The 15,434-nt window shown below is 40.4% G+C and overlaps 1 protein-coding gene across 1 annotated transcript in view; it reads left to right on the top strand.

Moving 5' to 3' along the window:
- Window positions 1–15,434, top strand: part of Pappa2 (pappalysin 2) — a 253,101-nt gene that overhangs the window by 187,493 nt on the left and 50,174 nt on the right. The window contains exons 17-19 of the mRNA XM_032915633.1: window positions 9,278–9,446; window positions 10,471–10,606; window positions 12,053–12,162. Of these exons, the coding sequence (XP_032771524.1) occupies window positions 9,278–9,446; window positions 10,471–10,606; window positions 12,053–12,162 (415 nt within the window). The remainder of the gene's footprint in view (window positions 1–9,277; window positions 9,447–10,470; window positions 10,607–12,052; window positions 12,163–15,434) is intronic.

Raw genomic sequence — 15,434 nt, 5'->3', positions numbered from 1 at the left:
ACATAGGGATCTCTGGCACTGAAGGGGTTAACTAGCATTTTTTCTTCTCATCCATATCAAGGCATGATGTCAAGGAAAACAGCATGAGTAGGCTTCTCTGTGCACTTTCCAATGCAGGGATGCCTATGCCTCCCTAGATGCTCTAATCACACATTAGTGGGATCAGATCTTATTGGTGCTATGGCTTCTAGCCACGGGATGGTAGCTTTCTGAAGGAGCAACAGTGGCAGAAAGTGGTTCATTAGGTCAACGCCCAGGCAAAGATGTGAGCATGTACCAAAAGTACGTGTGAGTACTTACTGTTAACCCCTGTCTGGAGTTAGACTGATAGGCGGACAGAAGCAGAGCTATAAAGATACTAGGTCTGGATAAAAGTTTGTACACACAGTTTTTAATCTTTCCTGAAAGTAATTTTGTCCTCCAGGCTTTGCCCATTAAGTGACTCCTCCCTGTTTTGGAGGAAAAAGGGAAAAATGTTTATCTGTATCTCGTACACACACACACACACACACACACACACAATACGAATAGAACTTGTTCAGTCCCTATAATCCTATAATGCTACCTGTATACGTCTCAGGGCTGACCATTTGGCACTGGGCAACTAATCAATGTGTTTTTGCCTGGAGAGGACTGCCTTTCCCACACCCAGTCTTTTTCCATTGCCTTTAGTTCTTTATGGAGGATTGACACCTCCTGGACTTCTCTCCATCCATGGCATTGTCGTTGATTCCCTTTCTCCAGCTCACAACTTAGCAGTCATATTGGTTAGCCTTTGTGGATAGAGCTTCTGTCATTACTAGAAAATGTGTTCTCACAGCAGATTTCCTGATCCTCTGCCTCTGACAATTTTTCATCACCCTAGCCCTCCCTTTTTTGCAGTGTTCCCTAAGACTTAGGTGTGGGGGATTAGACTCTACAATTCTTCATTTTGGTTGACTGTGGTATTCTATAGAGGTTTACATCTGTTGCAAAGAGAAGTTTCCGTGATGAGGGGTGAAGACTCCACTTATCTGTGGGCATAAGGAGAAATGTTTGTATATTGTTGTTGGGAATTATTCTGGTTTAGTAAATTAGCAGTTATAAATTCTATTCTTCAGTACCTCTTGGATCTTCCATGCATGTTCCTTTAGCCTACCCACCCTTCTCATTCTCTACCAAGCCAACTCACTTCAAAGTACTCCTTTCCTTAAATACTTCAGGTCTCCTGGTAGTTCCCTCTTAGGACTGCTAGTTTGAATAAGAATGACCCCATAAACTCATATATTTGAATGCTTACTCTCCAGGGAGTGGAACTCTGATAGAATTAGCAGGATTAGGATGTGTGACCTTGTTGGAGGAAGTGTGTCACTGGAGAATGGATTTTGAAGTTTTAAAAGTTCACACAAAGCCCAGTCTCTCTGTCTCTTTGTTTCAGTCTCTTTCTTTGTCTCTGCCACTTTGTCTCTGTCTGCCTCTCTTCTCCTCTCTCCTCTCTCCTCTCTCCTCTCTCTCTGTCTCTCTGTCTCTCTGTCTCTCTCTCTCTCTCTCTCTCTCTCTCTCTCTCTCTCTCTCTCTCTCTCTCTCTCTCTCTCTCCCCTTCACTGCCTGAGGACCAGTTAGACTGTAAAGGTCTCAGACACTGCTCCAGTGCCCATCTGCTTGCTGCCGAGCTCCCATTCTCCCTACAATGATGATAATGGACTAAGTCCCTGGAACTGTTGGCAAGTTACCAACTAAAAGCTTCCTGGTATAAGAGTTGCCATGGTCATACAGTTTTTAATCTTTCCTGAAAGTAAGCTTTTAATTTTTCCTGAAAATATCTCTTCACAGCAACAAAACAGTGACTAAGCTAGGGCTCCTCTAAATTAGTATCAGTATATTATACGTATTATTGCTATACTTGTATTTATCTTCCAAGCTGTGGAACCCAATGTAACAAATGCATGCATGCATGTGTTTGTGCATGTGTGCATGTGTGCTTGTTTGTGTGTGTGTGTGTGTGTGTGTGTGTGTGTGTGTGTGTGTGTTGTATTAAAATTGCCCAATGGAGGTGGAAGTAGATATATAGTTAGATGAGGGAAAATGGCAAAGACCAGAGGTTCCTACTAAATGTTTCCTTGCGCCTGGTCCACTTAATCCTTGCCCTTCCAATTTTTCAAATATACACCAATGGGAACGGATATTAAGAAGCTGAATAACTGTAATTATTGTGTGCATCTACATTTAAATTGCATGAGACATCTCAGGTTTGGGGAAGTAACACAAGTATATTCTATATGAAAAATTCTATCAGATGAAGAATGGGCCAGCGATATAACAAAAGAGATTAAGTTGAACTCAACGTTTAGAAACGTTGCGAATAGCCAGAATACAGCAAATACATAGGCAAATGCCATCATTAAACCACTACCATGAGAACGGGACCCCCTTTGAAGGAATCTTAGAAAGGACTGAAAGAGCTTGATGGGACTTGAGACCTCATATGAACAACAATGCCAACGAACCAGAGCTTCCAGGGACTAAGCCACTACCCAAAGACTATACATGGACTCACCCTGGACTCCAACTGCATAGGTAGCAATGAATACCCTAGTAAGAACACCAGTGGAAGGGGAAGCCTTTGGTCCTGCCAAGACTGAACCCCCAGTGAACGTGATTGTTGGGGAGAGGGCGGTAATGGGGAGAGGATGGGATAGAGAAGGGGAGGGGGAAGGGCTAGGGGGATGTTGGCCCGGAAACCAGGAAGGAGAATAACAATCGAAATGTAAATAAGAAATACTCAAGTTAATAAAGATGAAAAAAAGAGAAAGAAATGTTGAGAATAATCAATTAAAAAAGGATGGAGAAGGGATCTTACGTCAGAAGAAGTCACTCCTAGGGAGAGGATGCTTCTGTACCTGCCAGCCTGGGGACCTAAGTTTTTACAAGCAGAATGTCCAAAGGCAGAAGCATGGGATAGTCATTGACACAGAATAAACAGTTCACATACATATAGGCATTATCAGGCCCTTTATACTGACAGAGGCTCCACTCTACCTGGGAATCTTTTATAAGGGACACTTTTGTTTGTTTCTTATTCAGAAAAGAAACGCTTGCCAACACCAATTTATCTAAGTGGATGATACTGCTGATTCCATTTCTTATTTGGGACAGACATCTGATGTTACACAGTGCAGAGCAACTATGATCAGCTGATGGCTAGTCACAACTAAAGTCTGCCTGCTCCCCTTTTAGGATATTGGCTTGAGAAGCCAGGCCTGCAGTTTGTTAAAATGAAAACTGATGTGGAGTTTGGAAGTGCTGATGGTTTTCTTTGGGGCGGGGTAGAAGAGCTCTTAAAGTAGCCTAGATCTTCCCTTCTCCAACTTTAAAATGCCTTGGAATATCTTAGAAAACTTTAAATTAGATTCTTTTTAAAATTAGATTCTTATTGATTCAGTCTGGGATGTAGTCTTGGATTTATTACTAACATGTTCTCAGATTCAAATTCTAATTCTGCTGTTCTAGATAGCATGCTGTGGGTAGTAAGGACGCAGAGTATTCTGAAGAGAGAATCTAGTTCATGTAATTCAGTTCAGAAACCAAACATGTGTCATGCTAAAACTTAACCAATCAATATTCCAGGTTATTTATCTGTATAAAAGAAATGATGTAATTGCCCCTCTTGCATTTTATATTTGGCACAGGACAATGGAAAATACACAAGCGAGGAATTAGCTCTCTTTTCTGATTCTTTGCATGATTACAGGTACTTCCATACTATAATAAGGGAATTAGTACAAGGTTATCTCAGTACCTTCACCTGTGTAATACAGCAAGTAAGTCCTTATACATCCACTGAACAAAAATCTATTGATACCTAATGTGAAACAGAAACAATGCCAGTTACTGAAAATATGGTACAAGGCCCAGGTAATAAACAGGCAAGAAAAACAACAAACAAATAGAAGAAATAACACGATAATTGCAGAGCATGCAGTCTGTGAAGGTGAGAAAGATGCTATCTTAATAAGATGCAATGGTGACAGAGGGTTCTCTTGGTGATAAGAACATGTTAACAGATAGAAAGAAAGAGATGGGTCTAGTCAACACTATTATAAGCAGGAAGAACGGTTCCTGTGGCAGGGAAGATCTGGTCCTGCACCTGTAATCTCATCTCAGAGTGTGTAAAGTACACTTAAAAACATGATTAGTCATGAATGGTATAAAAGAAAATGGAGTCATATAATACACGACCTTGAAGGCTAATATGAAGAATTTGGACTTTAATGAATTTCAATATTTTATTTTGCAACCAGAAACAAATGAAATGTTCCACAAAGGAAATGTTACATGCAATTTATTCATTTTTTTATGAAAATTTCCACTACTTGATACTTGATAGCTGGATATGAAAGGGTACAGGGAAGTAGAACATCTAGCTGGGTATGAAAGGGTACAGGGAAGTAGAACATCTAGCTGGGTATGAAAGGGTACAGGGAAGTGGAACATCTAGCTGGAATGTAAGTGAGTGGCTTTGAAAATTTGTGGCTACAGAGATGCTGAGATCCTGGGACAAGCTCCAGGAATACCTGCAAGGAGGAAGTCACTGGGCTTACTAATGGATTGCATGAGACCAGATGGGATTGGGGGAAATGGAAGATTGAGTGAGTGTAATCTACAAAGTCTCCTGGGCTTCAGGTTGGAGTGACGAGTTAGATGGTGATGTCATTCACTATGCTGAAGATGTCTGAGGGGGAGTACAGGCAGAATTGTGGAAACCAAGAACTAAGGAATAATAGTTTGTATCATGTAGGTAGGGTTTGAGGGTAAAGTTATATTGATAAGAATTCTTCTACAAAAGACGTGTTCTTCATTCTTCAATATCTTTTTCTGTTAATGTTATTTTTATGAAGTACTCCCCACTGTAGACACCAGATGCCCTTGGTTGGCAAAGACATGATAATTCTCTTGGACCCAGAAACCATATTCTTATTTTTCTCCAAGGGAACATAAATATGACTTTTGACAAGCTTTCAGTGGTGATAGAAAAATGGGGTAGACTCGTGTGTGCCTCGAGCAACATCAATCAAACGTGCAGCCAAGTTTTGATTACAAGGTCTTTACTGCTGGCAGGGATGTAAGGAGGAGAAAAGGCACAGCTGGGTTTTCAACAGTAGGTGGGTACCACGAGCTCTGGAAATTGGAAAAAGTCACCTCTCAACTTGGAAATTGCAGTGATTTGTCTGGAGAAGTTAAAAAGAAAATAAATACAAACCTTACCCTAACCCCAGCTCCTCATGATGCCATTTACAAAGTAAGGAATTAGAAAGCAAGATCACCCGGCTAACAACCCTTGCCAAAAAGCTGGATGCTCAGCAGAGACCAGATGGAATGGTTGCAGGCTTATTAGGTAGATGATCCCATTCTATTTTCCCTGTATTTATGGCTTACTTTTACTAGTATGGGAAGGAAAAGAAACTATAGGAGTTTGCCAACCTTGTTGAATATAAAAAATATGGACAAACTAAAATGAAAAATCTATACAATCCAAGACTCAGAGATCTAGTTCAACAATAGAAATATAGAAGGCTCTGGGTTTGATCCCAAAACACTGTAGGAACAACAGGGACAGAAACAAAGAGTAAAAGCAGGGAGAAAAGGAAGAAACTGTCTTAGGTCAATTGCTGATTTGGTTCAGTATGCCTGATAATCTAGATTTGCAAATTAACTCTTACTTGATTCTGGTAAGAATACAGATTTCACTGGAAACCCATTTGTCTAATGGTTAGGATGTGGTATTGTATCTTGAGAACCTCAGTCTCTAGTCCACCTTTAGCTGGTGGCTTCTTTACCAAATGACATTGAGAAAGTCACCTACTTGGTCACCAGTTTCAATTTCCTATAAAAGGAAATACTTTCAACTTCCCTTACTCCACTATAATGAAGAGAATACAGAATGTGGAATGTGTTATGCAAAATATAGTAGAATGAGCTTTCAAAGAAGTCTTGTACTCTTGGGAAGGATCTGTCTGTACAGATTGGTTCAGTGCCTACTGCTATCATTCCTTGAAATGAAATCTACTCACACCATGACTTCAAAGAGTCTACTGGGTCCTGATCTATACATATTATCCGAAGGAAGTGGACCAAGAGGGGAAAAGCCATTTTTTTACATGAATAATCCTGTAAGAGTGAAAGCTCAGTCTGTGACATAACGATCAAGATCATGTCACTGATGTGCCTTGGTCTAGAGAGTTGCAATAACAGTTCTGTAGACTGAGTGACTTAAACAACTGGCATTCATTACTTACAGTAAGAAACACATAGGGCATTAATGAGGTACAGATCTGCATACATCTGAATAAATGAGTATTTTCAGAGGCACTTAACTGAGGAAAGGACTGAGGAAAAGACACTCCCTGGATGTGACTGGCACCATTCAATGGGGTAGAGGCTGGGACTGAATAAAAAGAGGAAAAGGAAAGCCAGCTGAGTGTCTGAATCCCCCTTTCTCTGCTTCCTGATCTTTGGCAAAGTGAGCAAACAGCCTCCCGCTCCACAGTGTTGGTTGCCTGTCCTTGCCTTCCCTGCCTTGCTAGATAGACCTCATTCCTCTGAACTGCTGGTCAAACTCTTCCTCCTTGCTTTTCATCAAGTGCAACCAGAAAAGGAATTAAGTCATTCGAAGGAAAAGACAACATGATAAAGGAGAATTTATGAGTCTGGGAGAAATGTAGGAACTCTTATGAAAGGACCCGATGGCAGAGGGAATGGGGCTTGCTCACTTTCCCTCACACACACACAGCTAGTCCAGGGACCTCTGTCTAACTGTGCAGTTTCTCTTGCTACCAGCCGCCCTCTTTGTGCTGCTGCTGGTTCGTCACACTGTGGGGGTACAACCCCAAACACCCAGACTTTGTCTTCTCCATCCAAGTTTAATCTGTCTACACTCACCTCTGAGGTTATTAAACTGGCAAGGAAATGCATGAACTCCACATTCTTAAATGGTTCCTCACTCTGGGCAGGGAGTGGGGAGACTGTTTCCATGGTTGAACTATTTTAACCAATTCAGAGAAAAATACCACATGAAGTAAAAACACTGTCATCCTAGCCAAACATGGGTTTTCCTTCCTAATCACACTTACATACAAGGAGTGATTGAGCAATCTGGCTTCCCTCTTGGTGACACTGGTATTGCTGGCTCTCTACACTTGAGAAATGTCAGCTCAACAGAGACATGGGAAGGGTCTCAACTGTGAAAGGTAGGAGGAAGAAGGGATTCCTCTGCGGGATTTAACCTCTACAGGGTAAGGGGGAAAGTTTTAAAAAAATGAATTTAAAAGGGTATATGCAGGAGGCTCATTACAGTAAAGTGAACTGCAAACCCTTTACCAGAGAACACTTTTGGAAGCCATCTTTAAGTATCATCTTTGTAAGAAAGAATCCACACACTAAATAGTACAGACCATGATCGTTCTTTTGCATAGAGTTCCACAATGAACACACCTAAAGTATGCTAGGGTGATCCATGTATAGCATGTCACCTTCTAAGGAGACATTATTCAAATATGTTACTCAAATTGTTTGAAAACAAATGCATCCTGTGATTTGAGGTCTCAGAAAAGGAGAACTTAGCACCACAGAGTGGGTTTTTTTTTTTAATCTATAAGGGGAAATAAATGTATAGTTTTACTCTGAGAGTTATGATGAGTTGATTTGTTTGTCATATGACTTGCAATGTATCTGAAGTTATTCAGTGATTTCAAAATCAAACACTTATTTAGCTTTCATATCAGTTATATGCTGGTTCCTAGAAATTGAAAACAAGAAATGACACAGCTGCTAAACTCGCTAAGTTTCCAGAGGAAAAAAAATAATTTCGACATTTGTATAACAGAGTAATCCATGTTTCTTTGATTAAAAAAAAATGGAAGAATATTGCAAGCACACAGGAAGGCCTGGTGTGATTGCTAGTTAAACGCATATATGGAATGGTGTATGTATCTTAATGTTAAAATGAGATCACGTCACTAGAAAATGTCATTTTAATGTTTTGGACATATAGCACAAGTCTATAATCCCAAGCAGCTGGAAAGTGTTGGTCAGAGGACCTAGGAGTTAAGTGCACTTCAACCTTATCTGAGGCCAGCTTGGATTGGGTATATGAGACCCTGTCTCAAAACACAGTCTCTCTCTCTCTCTCTCTCTCTCTCTCTCTCTCTCTCTCTCTCTCTCTCTCTCTCTTTCTCTCTCTCTCTCTCTGACACACACACACATCCCAAAGGAAAGAAAGAACATAGCAGTTTAAAGCCACCATCTGCATGGTGAGGAGAGCCACTGACCAAAAGATTGTTTATATTTTGAATTGCAAGCTTATCTGCAGCCACGAGTTTTGTGAATCAGAAGTGGATATGTTAAAACAGCCAAACTGGAAAGCACCTTCTGACTGCAGTGAGTCAGAGGGGAGTGGAGTGGAATTTGCAGTAACAAGAACCCTGGTGCATCTGACTCCCATCCATCTTAAGTCCAGTCTCTGGTCGGGGGCCATGTCTGGGCCTGAGATGGAGAGACAGTTCTCCTAGGACAGTATTGACTCATACCTTCTCAAGGATCTGGTGAAAGGTAGGAACCTATTCCAAGGAGGGAAAAAAAAAAAAAAACGAATGCATACACAAAGAAAACAGAGCTAGCTCCTTTGAAGGTCAGGTGAACCTCTGTTTCAGAACAATAACTCTTTCTCCTCAAGGATGTAATGGTTGTTAACAACTTCAGCAAATATAATACCACAGATCTGGTGATGTTCAAGTTATACCTGATTCATTCCTGGAGTATGTGACAACTGTGCTATACTCTCAACTATATGACATCTCCCAATGTCCTTATCTGTGAGACTTTGCCCATAAACAGTCCAGTTGATGCAGTTACCTACTCTCTTGGGAGTAGCAAGTTAAATATACAAGACCTCCTTGCACTGCTAACTACAATAAAGGTGTTTTAATTTTATGAGCCACATTAGGAAATTTGGCTAAATAGAACCTACTACCCTCCCTTTTTATTTCATATATTTTGGTGTGTGTGTGTGCGTGTGTGTGTGTGCGTGTGTGTTCCCATACATATGACATGACATGTATGAAGGAACTTTGAAAGTCAGTTCTCTCCTTCCAGCTCGTAGGTTCCAAGGATTCACTCAGGTCATCAGGCTTGGCACCTTTACCCTCTGAGCCATGTCGCTGGCCTGGTTTGCTAATGTTTGCCACCCATTTCTGAGGATACAGTCTTTTCTTACGGGCTGTTTGGTTTCCTGTCTTATTAGCAAGTTCCTGAAGATCCAATGCCTGGATGACGGAACCTGGGAACAAGGGAGCTGTGTCCCCGTGGTGTGTGAGCCTCCTCCTCCTGTTTTTGAAGGCATGTATGAATGTACTAACGGCTTCAAGCTGGACAGCCAGTGTGTGCTCAACTGTAACCAGGAAACAGAAAGGGTAAGGAAGACTCTGTGAGCTTCATTTGCTTGAGACTGCGCTCTCACCTCTACGACCAGGGTCATGACATTTCTGAGAAGTGAACTTAAAAATCCAGCAAGCAGGTTTTCATGCAGCCGGGCGGTAATGAGAAGCACTGATATTATTCCATAGAGAGTTCCTAATAGTGTTAGTGTTTTGGAGCATTCTTCTCCAATTTCAGTTTTCTGAGATAAGGGAAAGAAACCAGTGAGTAGGGTACCAGGGTTCATTTCAAACTAGCCTAGGATCAAGATCTGGCCGTGCGGTCAACTCTCATGCATGCGCTGACCTACCTAGGAGGAGTTGTAGATTTATTTCATTTTATTTTTGACAGTAGAACAAAGTCCCAAACAAAAACACAAGTTGTTGAACAAAGCATATTAAAGTGCAGTTTGACTATTACACCAGGCAACAGACATGGAGAAAGGGAATAGACTTCAAGCAGAATTAAAAGCAGCAGAAATGTGTGTATTTCAGTAGTGAAGCAATGACATACCTTTAGGAAAATTATTAATTACTTTCACTACACAAAACATGCCTTGGGAAAAATTCAGCATTTCCCACAAGCAACATTAATGTGATAATATGTATGAATCAGGGCATAGCAACTCTATTTGGGGAAAATTTCACAAAACAGCGTAGAATACACAGCTCTGGTCAGTAGTGTATTATATCCTCAGACCCAAGGAAAACTTGTTATGATTCTTTCTCATGGAAGCAAAGCTTGTCTTGAATTCCCTGTTTGTCCTTCCTTCCTTCCTTCCTTCCTTCCTTCCTTCTTTCCTTCCTTCCTTCCTTCCTTCCTCCCTTCCTTCCATCCTTCCTTCTTCACTCCCTCTTTCCCTTCCTTCCTTTCCTTCTCTTCCTTCTCTTTCTTCTCTCTTTGCCATTTCTAACTCTACTTATTGTTCTAATCATCATATAGCCCAAGTTTCCCTTTCCCCCTCCTACAATGAAATTAACAAAATAACAATAGCGGTGTTCTGTATCTTTGATATTCTAGATTCCCATCATCTGCACGAAAGAGGGGTTGTGGACCCAGGAATTCAAGTTGTGTGAAAACTTGCAAGGAGAATGCCCACCACCCACTTCCGAGCTGAATTCTGTGGAGTACAAGTGTGGACAGGGACATGGGATTGGTAAGAACGGAGACCTGTTCATGTTACCCACTTTGCTTTGGGACCCAGAGTGACTGGATTTGTAGCTCTGAAAGAAAATATACACCTGAACAGCTACACTGACATGATGTCAGGCTCCTCCTGTGTGGTGCGGGGCTCCCATATTGCCTCTGTTGTTGCAGAAAGGATTACTTGGGATGACACTCACTTGTGTTCTTCAGTTTTTCTCACTTGTGCTGTTCTTTAGTCTTTCTCTCCAGAGGACTGGGTTCCAGAATCTGTGGGCAAGCGCTGATTTAAGTAATTGTAGTTAAAATTGTTTAGGACCGGAACTGACTTGGAGTAAAGCTGACTCGACTTTACCCAAACTGGCCCTACCCTTGTAGAAACATTGAAATTTGTGTGAAACCTTATGAGACTGAGTCTAAATTCTGAATTACACAGGCTTGAAATTTTCCATGCAATATAATTATGCATATTACGAATTAATTGGAAACCTCAGTCATTTCGGAATGGATTCTTCCCTGTGTTCCAAGTATTTGTGCCTTGATGTCTTATACTCAGGCCTGGTTTAACGGTGTTTCATGAACAGATTCTCTGAAAACTGATTTCTACATAAAATATTACACACACACACACACACACACACACACACATACACACGCACACGCACACACACACATGCACACATATATAGGCACCTACAAGTAATGTAATTTAAAAATATATTATTTACCAATAGACAGACATATAGACCATGAGAATTGATAAGAGGGCTAGAGATAATATATTTGTGTACGAGGAAACAGAGAAAACCCAAAAGAGTTTTATTTGAATAGGCTTTGAGGAGGTGCTTGGATTGTCCATGTAAACAAACAGAACAAGATTTTCCTTTGAGAGACCAAAATCTCTGCTTCTGGTTTTGAATGTTTCCTCCTTTACTTGAATAGGTTTCCTGGTTGTGCACATAATAATGTGTGTCAATTGAGAGGCTAGGCTAGGCTGGGAGGAAATGTAATGATCACTACCCTACATCCCCCACTCCCACTCCATAGATATTTAAGCTCCAAGATCACAGCTGCAATAAAAAGTTCCTGGGAGATCAGAATAATATCAAATATGTTTAAAAGCATCAGAATTTCACAAGCAAGAGCCCTGATTTGAGAATATGGGGATCTGGTAAGCCAGAAATTGATCTCTACATGGTTGAATGGCTCAGTGAGACATTGATTCCTAAGAACAGGATATATTGTACCAGGCAGAGGAAGTCTCACATAGGGAAAGGCAAAGAGTTAAGTTGCCACAGTGGCTCTTGGTCACCTTACATACATACAGGTACACAGGCGGTGGATGTCAGTCCTGTCTGTAACTAACGTGATGTTATGGCCTGTAGTATAGAAAGCGAGCACTGGAAAAGACTGTGATCTGGGAAAGTCATGTCTCTGTTATAACTTTCAATTCCTTCAGGTGCAGTGTGCTCCCCATCATGTGTAATTCCCCCTAGTGACCCTGTGATACTACCAGAGAATGTGACTACTGACACTTTGGAGCACTGGATGGAACCTGTCAAAGTGCAGGTAAGCACAGGGTAGAGACAGAACTACGAGCAATTGTCAAGTGGAAGGCCGTTCTCTGCAAGGACTGAGAGGCTGTCCAAATACCCTGGCATCGAACCACTGTGTAGATGATTCCCGTGACCGAAGAGAAGCCATCAAGTAAGAGAGAAAAATGGCGGAGGAAAGAAGGGGGTCATTTAAAGGGGAAGATAGAAAGAAGATTCAGAGAAATGAACAACAGGGAAGAAAATGAATAATGAAAACATGGCAGGAGGTGTTAGGATTAACCGAGGAAATCTGTAAAGATGAGTAAAGGAAATAGAAAGGCTGGGTTGGAAAAGGGACAAATACACCTCACACAGGGAGAATGTGGGTAGCAGACAGGGTGAGAGCAAGATTCACTTTCCTGTCTTTCCCCCCTTTCTAAACCCTAAAATCATTCCCCCAGGTTCTCTGCCCTTTAAACTCATTGGCAGAATCTGTTATATCTCTAGTCTCCTCTCTGGTCCTCCCCTGAAATCACTGCCTTTCAGAAGGCTCAATGGACTCTCTATCACTGAAAATATTACAGTATCTCGGGTGGGGGGGGCAGGGGAAGCTGTCCTTGTGTCTTCTCAGATCCTCTTCTTAACCACATTTTCCTCTGTAGAGTCTACAACACTTGAGACCAAAGCCAACCAACCCCCTTCAAGGCCACTGACCTCTAAGCCTTAGGTTACACATTACTAGTCCTGGGAGCACTCTAGCTCCCAGGCCATAGATGATAATCCCTGTAAGAATGTTCATCCATTTCCACACCCATTATTTGACTCCTAAGACCCCCAGATCTATATTCTCTTCTCCAAGGATCATGTTCACATCTTCACTCTCACCCACTTTCCTTCAATCATTGATTATACAACCATTGTCCCCCTTTGCCTGTCTTCTGAGGACATGATGAGCTGTATCTCATGACATTTGCCCTGGTGGCTCCTTCTGCCCACTATGTTCTCCCAGATATCTACTTCCTTTCTACGTGTTCTTCTTTCACACGTTGACTCTAATATTATGAAGGCCATCTTTGGCTATTCTATCTAAAATTTACCTTATTCTTCTGGTATATGCCATTATTTTTTCTCATTGGAATTACTATCAGACACTATATATTTTATTTACTTATTTCTATCAGTAGAAAAAAATTACGGATAATTTTTTTTGCCTATTGTTATATTTAGATCCCCAGAGTGGTGCCTAGGAAATACTAAGTGTTCAATACCTATTTGTAAAATGAATAAAAGAAAAGAAATCAAGAGCTTAATGGAGAAGTTGTCAAGCAAGGAAACTTACCTTACTTTTCATTTCTCATCATCTGTAGTCACACGTCTCTGTTCTTTTGACTATGGGATATGTGTCCAGTCACAGTGTTCTGGAGCACAGCTACAGTCAGCAGAATGCTCACAATGTGTGTCATATTGCTATGGGAAGCAAAATAAAAGTAAATTAGTTTCTTCCAACAATCTAAGGGATAAACTAAGATCATTTGAAAAGTGTACAAGACTAATTGAATTTACCTCATAAGAATAATTTATTCTTGAAAAATAATGCAGCAGTCAGAATGTCACAAGTTGAAAGAATATTTTATGTGTTTCTGAATTCCAAATCAGTGTCCTTCACACCAAAATCAAATGAAATCAAATAGCGATCCAAACAGTAAAAACAGTAAATGCCACAGTGGGGCAAAGCAAGTTATTACCCAGGCTTTTTATTCATTGTCAGTTCTACAAGCCCTGTATCAGGGAGTATTGCTTGCTAGGTGCTTAGGCAACTCGAACTGTGTCATACAAGGTAAGAAAAGTCAATGGCTCTAAGGAAAATGATGGGGGTGACTGATCTATTGTCTCTAGAGTCATCAATGATGAGATTATGTTCCAGTCACTGATGAGCTCATGGATTCTGTCATTTTGTGACACTCAGGGGCTCACAGGGGTGCAAAATCTAACCTTGTCTTCATAAATAAGAAATAACTCATATACTTAAGCAACTATGTCAGACAAAACTTGATATGTTGACTAAAACCCTGTAACTCAAATGAACTGTCTTGGAGGTGGTTCTGTAGTGAGTACCCACTCTGGGTAAACTATTTTCTTTCAGTTTGGGTGTTCTTTCAAATCCCTTGGGCAGTGTATGAAATAAAATAGATATTGCATCCTACTAAAGGCCGGGATGCTTTGGAATATGAAAGGATGTACATCCCACAATTCTACTGCATACTTCAAGTATGTTAAATCATTACACCTACAAGTAAGACAAGTGCTGCACATATAGTTGAAGTCTAAGAACATCTGTTTTGGGTGGAGTTGATTTGTTTAATAAATAATTCTTCACACTTTCGTGGAAACTACCATGTCTATCACATTTCAAATCATTTTGCGTCCAACAAGACTAGAGAGAGCAGAATTAAATTATATTCTCCTTAATTCTACTTCAAATGATTTTGTTCTTTGTAACAAGCATGGTAGCTTATATTTAAATACTACTTTATTACCTGCAAATTCATTTGGGTGTCCATTGCTACAAATATGTACATGATTCAAATTACATATAATTACATGTATGTAATGATACGCATAATGTATGTGATATATTTATATATGTATATCACTTGAATCTCATCACAAACGTATAAGCTCAGAAAGATTGTGCCATCTCTACTTTACACATACATAGGCATTGCTAGATAATCTTTCCAAAATTTTATAGTTGTCAAGAAGTGGAGAAATGTTTAAGCAATGTTCTTGACTATAAATTGTATAACAGTCCCTGTATTTCCACACCCACAGTAATCATTTTCCTTCTAGCTGTTTGCTTGGGATAGTTTTCCTGTCAGACAGAAAATAGGTCACTCTCTTCAACCATGAAAATCATCCATCCATCCTACATTTCCTTCCTGTATCATGACATCTAAAACAGTAATTCAAAGAGAGATATTTCCCTCTAACACTACTTCTCATTTTTTTGTGACAGATTTTGGTGTTTTGGTTTGCTTTTAGAGAGCAGAGAAGTCTGTTTTCAGATGTCTGTAGTTTATTTTCCCTTCTCTAGAGGACTGGTTGGTTTTTATTATTGCAAATGATACCCAAGTTTTAGAATAGTATACAATTTATTAAAGGAACACTTTAATAGGATGTTGACTGTCTGGGGTTTTGATGAAAAATACCTCCAAGAAACAAGTGACATAAAAAGAGTAAGGTGGTTTGCTGTTGGGAGCCTCTGTGCCCTCCCTGTCAAGGAGAAGAAAATACTATTTATCTTGC

The sequence above is a fragment of the Rattus rattus genome, chromosome 10, assembly GCF_011064425.1.
Source record: "Rattus rattus isolate New Zealand chromosome 10, Rrattus_CSIRO_v1, whole genome shotgun sequence".
Classification (NCBI taxonomy): domain Eukaryota; kingdom Metazoa; phylum Chordata; class Mammalia; order Rodentia; family Muridae; genus Rattus; species Rattus rattus.
This window is presented reverse-complemented; position numbering and strand designations above follow the sequence as displayed.